We start from the raw sequence: 16,545 nt of genomic DNA, 5'->3' as shown, positions 1-16,545 counted from the left end.
AAGAAGTCCGACACAAATGCACGCTATGAGACTTCATTTAAGTGAAATATCTTAAACAGATCTACTAATTTAGAGAAGGAAAAGTGAGCAAATCACCTACAGAACTTTCTATTGAGGTAGTAAAAATATTTTAGAACAAAAGGGAAAGTATCAGAAAAATCAGACTTTTTTATTTTATATAAATTTCGTTTAAAAATTTTAAAGACTGACTATAGGAAAAGTACCTCTCTACATAATGAATTAGAAAAAGTAGAAAGATTTACACAGGAACATGAAAGTACAATTTCATGTTTCAAATCTAAGACAATCAAAATACTTTATTAAGATTAAACAGCAAAAAAATCCACTTCTGAAATACAACGGTTTATAAAACTTAAAAGCTTTGTTTATAAAACCTAAAAGTTTAATTTTGGATTGAATACTGTGTCTTGGTTTAATTTTGGATAATAAAAAAAAAACTGAGTAATAAGCAATGTCATGCACCTCCCTGTACTGTTTTTGCCAATAAAACTAGTAAAATGAGTTTTCTCACAGCTATTTCTTTTCCAAAATAATAACTAAGGGGCTGAAGGGATCGCCCAGTGGTTAAGAGTGACCAGTGCTCCTGCAGAAAATCTGAGTTCAATTCTTAGTTCCTACACAGTAGGAGAGTCACAACCAGCTGTAACTTCGACTACACGGAATCCAATAACTCTGGCTTCCACAGGCACCTGCATACACATGCACATGCGAACATACATACACATCATTAATTTTTTTAATTCAAATATTTATTTTAATTATAAATGAATTTCAAAGAAAGCAAGTGTCTTAACTTTAAAGAAACATTAATCTATATAGGAGAAATATTAGCAAAAAATGTTTTTTCAGAAGTAAAAAGGACAGTAGAATTTAAGGAATCGAACTTAAACTAGACATGGTAGCTCATGCCTATAATCTCAGCATCCTGGAGGTTTGAAGATTACAAGTTCAAAGCCAGTCCCAGCTGCAGAGTAAAGCCTGCTAAATACAAAGAAAGACCAAAAACAAAACAAAGCTTAAAAAGTTTCCAAATGAATGAAAAATGATTTTTCTTCTGTCAGAGTGTGATGTAGCCTTGAATTCACTTTGTAGCTGAGGATGGCCCTGAACGTCTCATCTTCCTGTCTACTCTGTCCTGATTTGCATAATGCTGTGGCTAGAACCTGAGGGCTTCACATATGCTAGGCAGACACTCACACTCAAACGCAATGAAATTTACTACACAACGGGCTCCAAAGCCACAGAGAACTCGAAAAACCAAAAAACGAGAAAGAAATTCACTACACATTGGCTAGTACTCTAAGTACTTTGGAAATCAATCTTCATATGGGTGTGTGGGTGTGTGTGTATTATGTATGTATACACACAGAAGTGTGTGTGCTTTGTATCTAAACGCAAAAGAGTTTACAAAAGCTCAAAGTCAACTTAGAAGCAGTGATACAGGACTTTTAAGATTTAACATTTTTAATTGTATATATAGATGAATATAGCTATAGATATATATCTGTGTGGGAGCATGTGGAAGTGAATGCCCACAGAAACCAACAGTGTGGAGGATCACAGAGCGCTAGAGTGTTGGGTAGCTGTGAGACACCCAACAAAGATACTGAACTTGGGTCTCCTGCAGGAGTAAATGCTTGTAACTGCTAAGCTACCCTCCAGTGCTAGAACAGTTTTATAGCAGCAAGATCTACCACACAGAGTGCAGTGAGCATCGCCTTCCACACAGAGTGCACTGTACAGTGAGCATCGTTTTCCATCTCCAAACATCCTCACCTTTCCAAATGGAGACTGCACCTACTGAAGCTAGCAATACTTCCAAACACCGCAATGTCCCTCAGACAAGCAATTTTACTACTATATTTATATACATGGAATTATGCAGCATTTTTCCTTTGTGTCTGGCTTATTTCATTTAGAGTTATGTTCAAGGTTCATCTGTATAAAAGTATTTGTCAGAATTTCCCTCCTTTTAAAGACTGTATGTGTGTGTGCATGTATGTGCATATGTTTATGTTTACATATATACATGTACTGGTTCACTCACCTATAGAAATATGGACTGTTTCCAGCTTTGTGTGTAAATAACCTTTATTATGCAGCTATAAAATGGACTATAAGAGGTCACACATTTTTTGGTATAGACTTGGGAAATAAAACAGCGCACAAAGTTCCGAATGTGTAACTTAGTAATAAAGACTTCGTAAGCGTTAGTTATTAGCATGTTCCTTTTAAATGAAAGCAATTACCTCTACAGGCTGTAGGGACTATTTGTTGGTCAGTTTTCCCCGATAGGCTGCAGATGTAATACGACAACACAACATAAAGCAACGGTTAGATGAAAACTAATCCCTTACAGACACCAAATTTGATCATGTTGATGAGAATGGTAGTTGAAACTGGTTTGGTTAAGGCACAAATACCTCAAAGGATGATGAGTGAACAGAAACTTTAAAACAATTTGGGCTAGGGAGTTTGTGTTGGAGTTTATGTCTAGTAGGCTGAAGGCCTTGGGTTCAATTCCTAGAACTGCAAAAAGAAAAAAGCAAACAACAAAAGCCCTACACTTTTAAATTCCATACATACACAAACTTAGCAACACCCCAAAAGTCTTAGGAGGGAGCACATCAGGAACACTAAACAGCAATATTCTTTTCTCTCCATGCTGAGAATCCCTGCCCATTCTCCTCAGAATCTGTTCACATTACCTCCCAAAGTCTTCCCCAAGCTCCTGACACAACTCTATCCCAACAAAACCCCAAAGCACTGTACTACAGTGTGTTTCAAAAGCGTGCCTCCTCCACCAGATGATCTGTGAGCTGAACAGGACTCAGGATCTCTAGGTGGAAAGCGCCAATGAGACCAACACTTGTTTCCAGATGCAAAAGTGAGACCCAAAGCCTGGGTTCCTGCTCAGACCCTAAAGACTGCCTATGACAGAACTGACACCTAGGTTTTGTTTCTCAATAAAATTTACAGGAAAAACTGCTCCAGCCTGGCTCACCCAGCACATGAATGGAGTCTGAAGGGTATCCGCAAATGCTTTGTGTAACACTCTACGCCAACTAGAAAGTGTTGAAAAAAAACAAATTCTAAAGTTAAACTTCACATCGGTCACGTACAAAATCCAGACCGCAAAAGTTCTGAAGAAAAAAAAAACACCATCTTGTAAGACAAAATATTATATTAAAGTAGTACACATCAAAGATTTAGCAAATTGTGGGAGCAAATGTTCAGAACTCAGCAAGCTGGAACAGAGGACCATGAACACCAGGCTGGTCGGAGCATAGCAAGAAAATCTCCAAGCCCCACTTCAACAAAATCAACAACAAAAATATTTACTACGGGTTTTTCCTATTAATACACTTAAAGTGAAATATAGAATTCTGAATACAAAGAAGCAGATATTGAAAGAATTAAAATGTACATAAGCACACCATCATCCCAAAACATCATCTGTTCAGTGCAGCGCACATCAAACGCTAGTAGGACGCAAGTGACAACTTGCCCTGTGGAATACAGACAGGGTTCGAATTTTGAGGAAGTTCATGTTCATGAAGCTAGAAGTGCCGAGCCACGACGGGCTACCATCACAGAGAAACGCAAAGGAGAACCACTTCTTCCAGCAAGCGCGCTAGAGTCCTCGGTGAACGAAGGAGAAAGGAAAAGTGGTCTCCTTTCTGAAGGCTGGGTTCGGGGAAAGCAAGCATGGGCCAGCCCTCCGGGAAACTCACGTGAGCACGTCCCTAGAATTCGCTGACAGCACTGCAAGATCAGGGGGCTATGCGGCCAGCGAAGGCCAGGGGACCACTGCGGCCCCACTGGAAGATCTTTCCAGCAGAGAAAAAGCCATGGGGCCCGCGACCACAGCTGAGCACAAAGGTGGAGAGGCACCATCAGGGCGCGTCCCAGCTACCGCGCCAGCCCAAAGCTCCGAGGCTCCTCTCAGCCTCAATTCCACCTTCGGGACCGCAGACCTGGGATTCCGACTCGCGGAAGGCGGCCATTCCATACAAGCTGCAGGCCTCCGGCGACACCCAGAACCTCCAGCCCCAGTCACCCCTTAGAGAGGCCTCCCGGTCTCGGGGCAAAGACCAAACCCAGCGCCACCGCCCACTGCAACCCACCGCAGCCTACTCGCGGCCTTCCGCAGCCCGCGCCCCATCCCGCAGGCCCGGTCCAGCGAGGACGGCCTCGATCGGAACGTCCGGCCCCGACACTGCCCGCGAGGCTCCCCGTCCGCAGGGAGCAAGCGAAGACGGCGACCGGGGCAACCCACGGGCCCACGGCTTCCCCGCACTCACCATGGCGACTCCGTGGACCCGCAAGCAGCGCACCCTACTCCGCCGGAGCCGCCCGCCGTCAGGTGACGCGGCCTCCCGAGCCCCGCCCTCTCTAGCCCCGCCCTCGGCCGGTAGCGGCTTTTCGATTGGTCTACTTCAAGTCTCGCGTGGGTTTGCGGGGGGAGGCAGACGGTAGTGTGTAGTGGACGGGGCGGGGCGAGACCGGCCCTGCGACGCCAAGGGCTCCGGTCAGCGGGAAGCGAAGCTGTGTTTGGGGGATCGCGGCAGAAGGAGCAGCCATAGAGCGCTGGGCTCGTTCACCTCGCCGAGACCAGCGCACCTTCGTGTGCACTTGCGCAGAAGGAAGACCAGGATTGGTTTGTGGGACGCTCTCGTTTTCTTGTCGCGACCAATCCGGACGCGCCGGGGGCGGGTCTTAGCGCTCTGACAGTCTGCTTTTCGGCGCGCATTTCTTCCAGCGATGGAGTCGGAGCTGGTGCGGCGCCTTGCCCCTCGCCTCGGTCTTGCCGAGCCGGGTGTCCTGAGGTGAGTGCGGCCGTGCGTGCTGGGATACGTCCCTGCCCCGCGGCCCTGGATCCTCCCCCCATGGCGACGCTGGAGGCACTGGCGGTGCGGGAATGACCGCACACGGGTCTGAGCGAGACTCGGGCGGCCCCACCGCGAGAAAAACTTTCAGGCTTGTGGGGTGACTTGAGAGCGCGTTCGTAGCCGTCTACTCTGTGGGATGCGCTGCGGTCGGAAAAGGAACCAGTCAGGGTGAACCTCTGGTCATTTCTCGCGCTCGAGAACCTGTTTACGGCCGTGAGCCAGTCACTCGCAGACCCTGGGGATATGACTGTAAATGGCAAGAGTCAGGTAGAATACAGTGCTGAGTGAAAAGCTGGAATAACAAGTAGGGCGTGCGAATTCAGGAAAGGTTCCAGTGGCTTTGAGGCTGGTTTGTTAGATAGTGCCACGCGTGGAAAAATGTGTCACGAGTGGCCCAGATCGCCTCGGTCTTCAGAAGCCCTGTGACTGGGAAGACCGGTGTATGATTTGTCGTTGAAAGTGAAGCTATTGCAGGCAGACGGATAGAGCAGAACCAGACCACGAATCTCAGCACCCAGTGAGGTGAGGGAAGGGGAAGAAAGGAACACTGAGATAGATGTGAAGATGGGACTCTGTAATCATTTAAATAGAGGACTGTGAAATGTGGCCCCAAACCCGCCGCAGCAGCAATGTCATCTTAGAAATAAAACGTTGTACGCCTCATCCCGGGGCTACTGGTCAGAAATGGAATGGGACTCAGAACTGTTTCCACAACCCTCCAAAACTGAGAACCACTTCAAGGAAGAGAAAGAATTTGATTTGCTCTAACCTGCCTGCGTTCTCCTCTGTGTACTTCTTCAAGTCATGTTAGAAGGAGAGGGGTTGTTTGGGGAGACTTGAATTCACTCTTTAAAAGCGCTCGGACACAGCTAAGTCTGGAGTCATTTTGGTTCTATCTATAGAACTTCCCCTCTCCAAAGGATGTGTATTCTAGGCCCCAAATGAACATGCGCAGAAGTTAGATGGGGTATGAGTCCTCCGTGCTGAATTTAGTTCTTTGCCTTAGTGTTGGACCGAGTTCTGAAACAATCTTCGTGAACGTATTGCATTTCTACCCAGGAAAGCAGAAGAGTACTTGCGGCTGTCCAAGGTGAAGTGCACCGGTCTGTCTGCACACAGCTCGGAAACCAGCAGTGCTGTCATATGCCTCGACCTTGCCGCTGCGTGCATGGAGTGCCCCTTGGATAGAGTACGTGCCTCCATATGACACGTGAACGAACCATCTGATGTGCTCTCAGGCTTCTTTGTTCCATTTTCATCTTCTTGGGGGTGGCTTTTTATGGTGCTGTGATAAATTACCCCAATAAAAGCAGCTCACGGGAGAGGGTTTCTAGCTCTTAACTAAGGGTACAGTCTATCCTGGCACAGAAATCGAAGGACTTGACAAATCTACATGACAGCTACAGCCAGGAAGCAGAAATCAGTGAATCGTTGTACCTGGTTCACTTTCTCCTTTTTACACAGTTCAGGATCCTGTGGCAGGAAATTATACCACCCACAGTGAGCACATCTTCCCACCTCAATTAATCGAGTTACATAATCCCCCTAGACATGCCCACAGTTTCTTCTTCCCTGCTATTCTGCATCTCAGCTGTTGAAAGTTGAACCAGGCCTTCTCAAACTCCTTAATGTTTTAGGGTTTTAGAGTCAGGAAGAGTCATGTGTTGGAACCAATGTTAGTACTATTTACTAGCTCTGAGCTGCCGGTTTTGTCCATAAAGTGAGGATTGAAAAAAAAAAGTCTTTCGCTGGATAATTGTTGTGGCTTGATTAAAAAAAAAAAATCTCTTTGTGTAATGTGTCTAACAGTACTTGTGTCGTAATTGATGTGTTCGTTAAAGCTCTGTTCACTTTCTGTCGCTATCCAACGCTTCGATCTCTTTTACCCTGACTCCAAGCTGTAATAGTGACTTGTAGTTTTGTAAACGCACACTCCTCCCGCCCCCACCCCCGGATTCTTTTCTGACAAGTTCCTTTTTTGTCTTAATGTGATTCTGCTTGCTCCCCTGACTCTCCCAAATGGAGTTGGTGCCCTACTGTGGTGGGGTCTCCTGCTCTTCCCCCCTTTCTTCCAGACACACACCTTCCTCACTCTACTCCCATACTCCCTTATTTCCCCAGTAATTGCACATTTCCACCAAAGTCACACATATGTGTCTCCCTCTGATATTTTGCACAGCTTAGACAGTATTTAATCATTTTTAAATCATTTGTACGCATGCATGATTATACCCTTCTGTAGTATGAGTTCTTTGAAATAGTCTCCTTGACATGCTTGTGGATTTTTGAGTTAAATAACATTAGTACATAATACCACTTAACAAATATCTAAGGATAATAATATATTGAACTTAAAATTTGTATGTTTTTCCTCTCAAAGGCTTATTTAATTAAGCTGTCTGGCTTGAACAAGAAGATGTATCAGAGCTATCTTAAATCTTTTGAGTGTTTGCTGGGATTAAATTCAAATATTGGAATAAGAGACCTAGCTGTACAGTTTGGCTGTACAGAAGCAGTGAACATGGCTTCAAAGATACTGCAAAGGTGTGTGTAATTTTTAAAATTTATTTATTTTGTGTGAGTAAGTGTTCACCTGCATGTATGTCTGTGTACTACATGTGTGCCTGGTGCCCTCAAGTCAGCAGAGGGCATTGGGTCCCGTAGACTGGAGTTGTGGATGAGTGGGAGCCACCATGTGAATGCTGAGAATTGAACCCAGGTGCTCAGCAAGAGCAGCAAGTGCTCTTAACCACTGAACCATCTCTCCGGCCCCTAAATAAATATTTTTTAAAAAGTGTCTGAGTCAGTCGTTACAGCACAGCCAACAGCAAACGGCAGCAATAGGCCAGCACAATTCAAGTCGGAAGCCAGGTGGAACTACGCCTGAGTTTTGTTTCTAAATTGCCTCATTGCATTTCGAGCCCCTTTGAAATAATACTCCCTGACAAATAATTCACAAACATTGCTTCTCCCAGCTATGAGTCCAGTCTTGCGGAAACACAGCGAGCAGATCTCGACTTGTCCAGGCCGCTCTTCACCACTGCTGCGCTACTTTCAGCATGCAAGTAAGTGGGCTGTGGGCGGGGAGGGGCTGCTGTGGGCGTTTGAGACAGAGTTTTGCTGTGTAGTCCATGCTGGCCTGAAAGTCACTGTGAATCCTAGGCTGGCCTTAAGCTTATGGTAATCCTCCTGCCTCCGACTCCCAAAATGCTGAGATCTCAAGTGTGTGTGCCTCAGCACCTCGCTCCAGTCTGAGTGTTCTTTTACCATTGGGAGATGTTGCCAGGATGTGAGTTTTTCATTCCGGAAGATTGTTTATAATTCCACTGACCTCAGCTCAGCACATTGTCTGCTATAAACCTGTGATGCTGTGGTTTGTGGCCCGGTGTACAGATTTTTGGTTACTTGGTAATGTAGTTGCCAACTTAGAACTAGTGTTTCACGAAGTTTACTTTCCAAGTGGCAACCATGTATATAAATAAACAGGGTATTCTCATTTCAAACCCTACTTTTCATAAGTGATAAAATTTGTCAGTACAGTGGTCGTGTTTGATTTCCCAGGCATATTGTTTAAAAAGTATTGCCTATAACTGTTCATCTGCATATAAAACATTTCTGAAATAAATTCTTATGTTTGAATCATCAAAATATTTAGTTATCAGTATACATACTGAATTATTACCATGAAATACTAATAGTTTTTTATAACTTTTATGTTATTTCACCTTTTGAGAGAACTTTCTACATAAAAATCATGTAGAAGTCTATTAAAGAATGTATTTCTCACTATCTAGTAATTACTTTTGATGTGTTTGGCTTGATTAGCAGTATACCTAGGAGTGATCATTCACAGCCAATATCCTTTCAATTCAATGAGGATATTTGATTGTACAAGAAAGGAATGTAGTTGATGTTACCAAAAAAAAAACTGAAAGAACTTCACTTTTAGAATTACATTAAATTGAGCAAGAAATGGTCAGTTGTCTTGAGGTGTGTGTATATGTGCTGCTTGTGGAACCCAAAAGAGGGCATTGGATCCCCTGGAGTTACAGGTGACTGTGAGCTACCATGTGGGTGCTGGAATTGAACCCAGGCCTTCTAGTGCTCTTAGCTACTGAGTCATCTCTCCAGCCTCAGTTGTTTTGTTCTGTTTTTAATTGCTTGCTCTAGAGGAATATGAGTAGGGTTTTGGGTTTTGGCAGTGGGACAAAGTGATATGACATTCCTGTATAAATAAATAGAAACATTCTCAAAGCAAGTTGAACACTTAAAGACATTATAAGTCCATTCTGCAAATTGGTAACATCTAAGAGGCATGAAGCTCTACAAGAGATGTCTTTATTTGCCCCATTTATTGCAGAACAGATGCATTTTAGTTCTTGGTTCAATAAGAGAGCAAAGGTATAAGCTTCTAGCTAATGATATTTGGGATAGAGGAAAATCTAGACAGCTGGAGAATCTTAGTAAAATGTAGACAATGGGTAATAAATTTGTAATCTGACTTAACAAGGAAATTGGTGATATTGAAAAAAACAAATTTATAAAATTATTTTTTAGAATCCTGAAGCTAAAAGTGGATAAAACGAAAATGATAAGTACATCCGGTGTGAAAAAAGCAATATTTGATCGTCTGTGTAAGCAGTTAGAGAAGATTGGGCAGCAGATTAACAGTGAGTATTCTGAAGTTGATGTGAAAAAAGCAATATTTGATCGTCTGTGTAAGCAGTTAGAGAAGACAGGGCAGCAGATTAACAGTGAGTATTCTGAAGTTGAAAATGCTGGTTTATGAATTCTTTAGTGAGGAAATTGACATGTCAGTTCTTCAAATACAATGGTTTAGTATCTTAAAAATTATGATTCTAAAAATCCATGCCTGGAAAATAGAGACATCAGTGTCCAAGCAACCGTCCCAGCACTCAGGGTGCAGGCTCAGGCAGATGTCTGTGTTTGAGGCCAGCCTGGTCTACATAGTGAGTTCCAGGTCAGCCAGCACTGCATAGTGAAACCCTGTCACAAAACAAAGAAACTTCAGTGTTAAACACCAGCCTCTGAGTTCCATAATAGGATGGAAGTGATTCTCACGTCTAACAAGAGAAACACCCAGAAAAAAAGAGGAGCAAGGTTATCTGCCTTTCCTTCATTTTTCTCGCTCCTATTGGTTTTGAATTTCTCTGGTTTAACTAAGGACCTATATAGCCAAGTAATAAAGTTGAATAAAAAAATTAACCTTGAAACTACTTTTTCCTTTTCTGAAAGGAGACTCTGGAGATTTAGCAAGTCCAGCACTGAAAAAAAAGAAGATATTGATTGAACCACCAGCAAAAGGTAGGGCACACTAGTTGTCCTGGTACTGAAATTGGTGCTGTGTGATTTCTGCAGTGAGCAATCCTGTGACATTCCTAGTTTACGTGATAAGAGGCAGCACTAGAGAAAACACTATCTCTTGATAAGATCTGTTTTTCAAGCCAGGTGTGGTAGTACACACCTATAATCCTAGCACTCTGAAGATAGACACAAGAGGATTGCTATAAATTCAAGGCCAGTTGATCTATATAGTGAATTCCATGCCAGCATGGGTGATACATTAATACCATTTACAGCCTTTTAAGCAAAAATAAAATGGAAGTAAAAGAAGTGTAGGTAAAAATATATCTAACGTGGCCAAAAAATAAATATTTGCCTAATGTTTAAAGTACCTGTCGTACAAGCATGATGATACACACCTTTAATCCCAACACTCCTTACTCCTTTAATCCCAGCACTCACAGGCAGAGGCAGGCAGATCTCTGAGTTCAAGGCCAGCCTGGTCTACAGAGCTAGTTCTAGACCACTCAGGGCTACACCGTGAGTTTAAGACAACACATGTATGAGTGTGGGTAGCTAAGCTGCCTGAGTTTATACCCTGCTTTGTGTCCGAAAGAATCTTTTGGCAAATAAAATAAAGTTTAAACAGAGACTGTAAATTGGGCAGCACCAAACCCAAAACTGGTTCAGAGAACTCCACCTCATAGTTGAACAGTAAGTCTTAATAGACTGGACCTAAAAGGAGAACAGAACAGATCCGATTGAGTCAGACTACACATTTCCTTTATTTAAGTGTGTTCCCGATTTGGATAATAAGAAAAGTAACTTTGGTGATTGGCTACTTTTTTTTTTCCCTAAAAATGTATTTTCAAGTTAAGTTCTAGTTACTTACACAGGAACTCTAGCTACAAAGACAATCTGATGTTAATGGCCTCCTTTTTAATTGCTTAACAATACCCCCTGGCTGTGTGCATTTGAAAAGGTAACACAATTCCAACAAACTTCAGTTTCCTAATCTGTAAAACCTGATTAATGTTAGCACCTACTTCATACTGTTCATGATGGGATTACTTGTATACAAACTGTTGTTCAGTGTCTTAGAACACTTAGCATGTAAAAGAAAGAAAAGTGAACGCTGCCATGTTAGATTTCACCTTAGGGTCCCATTCTTTTACCCTAATTGAAGTAATACTTATAATTTTTACTTTTATGCCATTTGTAAATATAAGTTTGAAATTACTTTTGATAACTTTGTCTTACAGAACTAGAAGAAGTAATAGAAACCCCACATAAACTGCCGAAAGATGAAAGTCTGACACAGGATTATGAAGAATGGAAAAGGAAGATATTGGAAAATGCTGCCAAAGCTCAAACAACAACAGCAGAGTGATTTCCATTCCACTGCCGTCCTGTGCAGTGTGGAAGATGAAGGCAGTCTTGTCTAAACTTGTATACCAGGAATGCTGAGGATTGTCTCAATATGGAGGACGCTAGCACTAGGCACCTCATGTGGAACTAGATCACCATGCCACCTCCATAGACTCAGGTCTGTCTCCTCCTGTGGGGTGGATTGGGACCATTTGCTTCTCTGTTAAGCTTAAGAAAGTCTCTGACTTCACCTAGAATGTACATTTCAAGCCGAAAGGCAGCACAGATATTTTACCTGTTTTTGTGATTTTTTTTTTACTTTATTTCACTAAATCAGTGTTATACAGCCTAAGTTAATAAATGTTTATTTTTTTAACATATATTTACTTTATTTTATGTTTATAAGCATTTTGCCTGCATATATGTTTGTGTACCACATGTGTGCCTGGTGCCAGTAGAGTCCAGAAAAGGATGCTGGGTCTGCTAAGACTAGAGTTACAGACAGTGAGCTGCCATGTTGGTGCTGGGACTCAAACTCCGGTGCTCTTAACCACTGAACCATCTCTCCAGCCCAATAAATGTTATTTTTATATGCATTTCAGTTGCAGTCCTCAGCTTTGAGTAATCTTCATTAAGCCAACAATCTGTATCTACTCAAATGAAGAAAAAGCCCATGTGCACTGAGCCCTGCTACTTCTGGAACTCAGACTTCCTGGGTTTAAGACCCACTGTGCTTTGCCACTTGAACAAATATAATTGACTTCTGTTTGGTCCATCTATAAATTGGAAACTAAAAGGCACTGCTTTGACTATGGATGTGTCTCAGTTGCTACGGTGACTGTCATGCTCGAAGGCCTAGGTTGGATTACCGGTGTGCCATAAAACCAGGCATAGTGCACCCCAGTAATCTCAGCACTTAGGAAGAGAAGGCAGGAGAATCAGAAGTTTAAGGTCACCCAACTACATAATGAGTTTAAAGCGGGTGTGGGTTACTTGAAAACCTGTTTCACTGCTGCCTAGAATAGCGGGGAAGTGTATCAGACCCAGTGCATGAAAGCATGTAGTGCAACCTCTGCTGTGAAGAAATGCCAAATAAACTTAACATATACAGAGACCTAACATATGCATTACACAATGCACCAAAGATTATTTCTTTGATAGCCATACACTAAAAAAATGTAACCTTAGTAAACCCTTTAACACTGAAAGTTTTATAGATTTTTTTTCTTTTGATTGAAAATATTTTTCATGCAATATATTCTGATTATAAGTTTCCCCTCCGTCTCCCAGATATTCCCCACCTTCCCACCCATCCAGCTCCACATCTTTCTTTCTACAGAAAACAAACAGGCAAATAAAAACAGAAAAAGCACAAGAAATGAAGACACATACACAAAGCCCATAAAAACACAAATTCAGAAACCACAGTATATAAGCAAAGCATCAATAAGATAAAAAAAAAAAAGTCCAAACAAAGAAATATGAGACAAAAGAAAATGTATAAAAATAACAAGGAGTTCAATTTGTGTTGGCCGTCTACTGGGCATAGGGCCTACCTTTACGTGTGGTTTATCAATGCAGTGAGACTCCATTGGAGAAAACTAATTTCCTTTGTGGCTGTCAAATTGAAATAGTTTTGCTGTTGTTGTTAGAGATGGGAGCTTATGCCCACCTCCCCCTCTCAACACTAGGACTCCATGTGTCTTAGACCTGTGCAGGTCCTCTGCATGCTGCCAGTCTCTGCGAGCTCATATGTGCATCAGTGCTGTTGTGTCTAAGACATCATTCCTTGGTGTCATTTGTCTCATCTGACGCTTAAAATCTCTGCCTCCTTTTCCTCATAGCTTCCTGGGCCCTGAGGGAAGGAGTTGGATGGAGACATCCTGTGTAGGACTGAGTGTTCCAAAGTCTCTTCTCCCTCCCTTCCTCCCTCCCTCCCTCCCTCCCTCCCTCCCTCCCTCCCTCCCTCCCTCTCTCTCTCTCTCTCTCTCTCTCTCTCTCTCTGCACATTGTCCAGTTTGGGTCTCTATTAACTCCCACATACTGCAGGAGGAAGCTTCTCTGATGATGGATGAATGAGATACTGATCTATGGATATAGCAGGATATTGTTAGTCATTTTATTGCTATGATCCTTTAGCAGAGCAATATAGTATTTGGTTTTCCCCTAGGACCATGGTCTATCTGGTCTCAGTGTCTTGGCCACCTGGACAGTGTCAAGCATGGGTTCCACCTCATGAGTGGGTCTTAGATCCAGCCAGATAGTGGTTGGTTACTCCCACATCGTCTACCACTATTGCACCAGGCAGGTCACCATTGTAGAATGAGGACTTTGTAGCTGGTTGGTGTTTCCCTTTCTCCTCTGGTAGGGTGCAGAGCACTTTCCAGTACCATGAACACTAGTCAGTAGAAGTGAAGGCACCAGCTTGAGATATAAGTGTTGTCTTCAGCAACGGGGCCTTTCCATCAGTTTGTGGAGAGCAACCAATAGCCTTGGCAGTAGCCCAAGTTGTTTAGGGGTTTCCATGGGCCCCCTTGGCCAATAACTCAATTAGATGTACGAGATTTCTTGGCATGAGGTTTTACTTGTTGGCAAAAGATGTCTAGTTGGGGCATCTTTCCATTATATCAGACTCCATTTAGATTTCTTTCATATGTGCATATATTTTAAGAAGCTTTTACTGTAGTATGTTTCCATATGACCCCCCAAAGTCCTTGGTATTAGTTGTCCCTCCCCATATTTCCTCCCTAACCTCCCTTCACCCGTCTCCCTCCCCATTTAATCCTCTCATTCCAATTCCCCCATCTCCCCAGAACTATAAATTCTATTTCCCTTCATTGGGAAATCCTCTCCTCCCTCCTAGTCCCTTACTCTATACCTAACCTCTGTGATTATATGGATTATAGCATGCCCATGAAAGGCTTAAAAGCTAACATCTACATATAAAAGAAAGCATATTTGTCTTTTTTAGTCTGTTTATCTCAGGATGATTTTTTTCCCTACTCCATTTACCTGTGAATTTCACAATATTGATTATTTTGTTCTAATAGCTGAATAATATTCCATTATGTAAATGTCTCATATTTTTATCCTCTGTTGATGGATATCTAGGCTGCTTCTAATTTCTGAGTATTGTGAATAGAGCAGCAATGAACATGGAGGAACAAGTGTCTCTGTGGTAGGATGTAGAATCTTTTGCATAGACTCCAAGAGTGGAAGAGCTGAATCTTGAGCTAGATCTATTCCCAGCTTCCTGAGAAATTTCTACACTGATTTCCATAATGGCTGTACAAGTTTGCACTACCACCAGCAATGGATGAGTGTTCCTCTTACCCCACATCCTCACCAGCATGAGCTATTATTTGTTTTATTGATCTTAGATATTCTGACTGGTGTAAGGTAAAATCTCAAAGTAGTTTTGATTTCCACTTCCCTATGACTTAGGATGTTGAACATTTCTTTCAGGGTTTCTCAGTCATTTGTGTCTCATCTATTGAAAAACTGTCTAATATCCCTATTTAATTGGGTGATTTATTTTTTTACTTTTTTATTTATTTTTTTAAAACAATCTTGTCCCATTTTACATATCAATCCTAGTTCCCACTCCCTTTCCTCCTTCTACTCTCCCCAACTTCCCCCACCTGACTCCCCATCTACTTCTCAGAGAGGGTAAGCCTTCCCATGGGGAGTCAACAAAGCCTGGCACATCACTTTGAGGCAGGACCAAGGCCTTTACCGACATACATAGGCTGAGCGAGATCTCCCTCCAAAGAGAATGGGCTCCAAAAAGCCAGTTCATCGCACTAGGAATCAATCCTGGTCCCACTGCCAGGGGCTCCACAGACTACCCCAGCCACACGACTGTCACAGAAGGCCTACTTTGCTCCTATACTTTCCCCCATTGTCAGTCCAGAGCATTGAGCTTCCGTTAGCTCAGGTCAGCTGTTTCTGTGGGTATCCCCATCATGGTCTTGACCCCTTTGCTCATTTTTGGCTTACTCTTATATCACTCCTCCCTCTCTTCGACTGGACTCTGGGAGCTCAGCATAGTACAAGCTATGGATCTCTGCATGTGCTGCCATCAGTAGCTGGATGAAGGTTCTATGATGACATTTAAGATAGTCATCAATCTGTTTACAGAGGGAAGGCCAGTTTACAGACATCCTCTCCTCTTTTGCTTAGGGTCTTAGCTGGGGTCATCCTTGTGAATTCCTAGGAATTTCCTAATGCCAGGTTTCTCACTAGCCACATAATGGCTCCTTCAATCAAGATATCTCTTTCCTTGTTCTCCCTCTCTGTCCTTCCTCCATCTCAGCCATCCCATTCTCTCGTGTTTTCCTCTCCCCTCCCCTTCTCCTGTTGGGGAAGGCTGCTTGTTCGTTCTCGGCTGCCCAGACCATGAAATAATCACACAGAAACTATATTATTTGCAATACTGTTTGGCCAATAGCTTAAGTGTATTTCTGGCTTACTCTTATATCTTAAATTAACCCATTTTTATTATTTTATATTTTGCCACGAGGCTCGTGGCCTACCAGCAAGGTTCCAGCACATCTGTCTCTGGCAGTAGCTACATGGCTTTTCCTGGTTCTGCCTTCTTTCTCCCAGTATTCAATTTAGTTTTCCCACCTAGCATTACTCTGTTAAGCCACTGGCCAAAAGCAGCTTATTAACCAATGGTAATAAAACATATTCACACGTACAGAGGGGAATCCCACATCATTCTCCCATTCTACTCCCCTTCTGTCCTCCCATCTCCCACCCCCATGCTCCCAATATTCTCAGGAGATCTTGTATATTTTCCCTTCAAATAGAGATCCATGTATGTCTCTTAGGATTCCTCTTGTTATCTAGCTTCTCTGGGGTCATGAACTATAAGCTGGTTATCCTTTGCTTTACATCTAATATCCACATATAAGTGAGTACATACTATGTTTGTCTTTCTGGATCTGGGTTACCA

General features: G+C 42.7%; 2 protein-coding genes across 3 annotated transcripts in view; one reads left to right on the top strand and one right to left on the bottom strand.

Moving 5' to 3' along the window:
* Vps35 (VPS35 retromer complex component) overlaps positions 1–4,414 on the bottom strand; it is a 30,431-nt gene extending 26,017 nt beyond the window's left edge. Inside the window, exon 1 of one of the 2 annotated variants that reach the window (XM_057754202.1) lies at positions 4,326–4,414. In XM_057754202.1, the coding sequence (XP_057610185.1) occupies positions 4,326–4,328 (3 nt within the window). In that variant the 5' untranslated portion in view covers positions 4,329–4,414. Of the gene's footprint in view, positions 1–4,148; positions 4,278–4,325 lie in introns of those variants that run through there. The other variant, XM_057754203.1, reaches the window with a different exon arrangement.
* A 126-nt stretch (positions 4,415–4,540) lies between these two features.
* Orc6 (origin recognition complex subunit 6) lies at positions 4,541–12,000 on the top strand. The gene is made up of 7 exons (XM_057754002.1): positions 4,541–4,850; positions 5,973–6,102; positions 7,294–7,457; positions 7,889–7,978; positions 9,471–9,583; positions 10,170–10,238; positions 11,480–12,000. Exons 1-7 carry the CDS (start codon positions 4,786–4,788, stop codon positions 11,605–11,607), a joined length of 759 nt encoding a protein of 252 aa, XP_057609985.1. The 5' UTR covers positions 4,541–4,785; the 3' UTR covers positions 11,608–12,000.
* Positions 12,001–16,545: the final 4,545 nt, after the last annotated feature.

Source organism: Chionomys nivalis, chromosome 21 (genome assembly GCF_950005125.1).
Source record: "Chionomys nivalis chromosome 21, mChiNiv1.1, whole genome shotgun sequence".
In the NCBI taxonomy this organism is placed as follows: Eukaryota; Metazoa; Chordata; class Mammalia; order Rodentia; family Cricetidae; genus Chionomys; species Chionomys nivalis.
The sequence above is the reverse complement of the archived record's forward strand: the minus strand, read 5'-3'. Positions and strand labels throughout refer to the sequence as shown.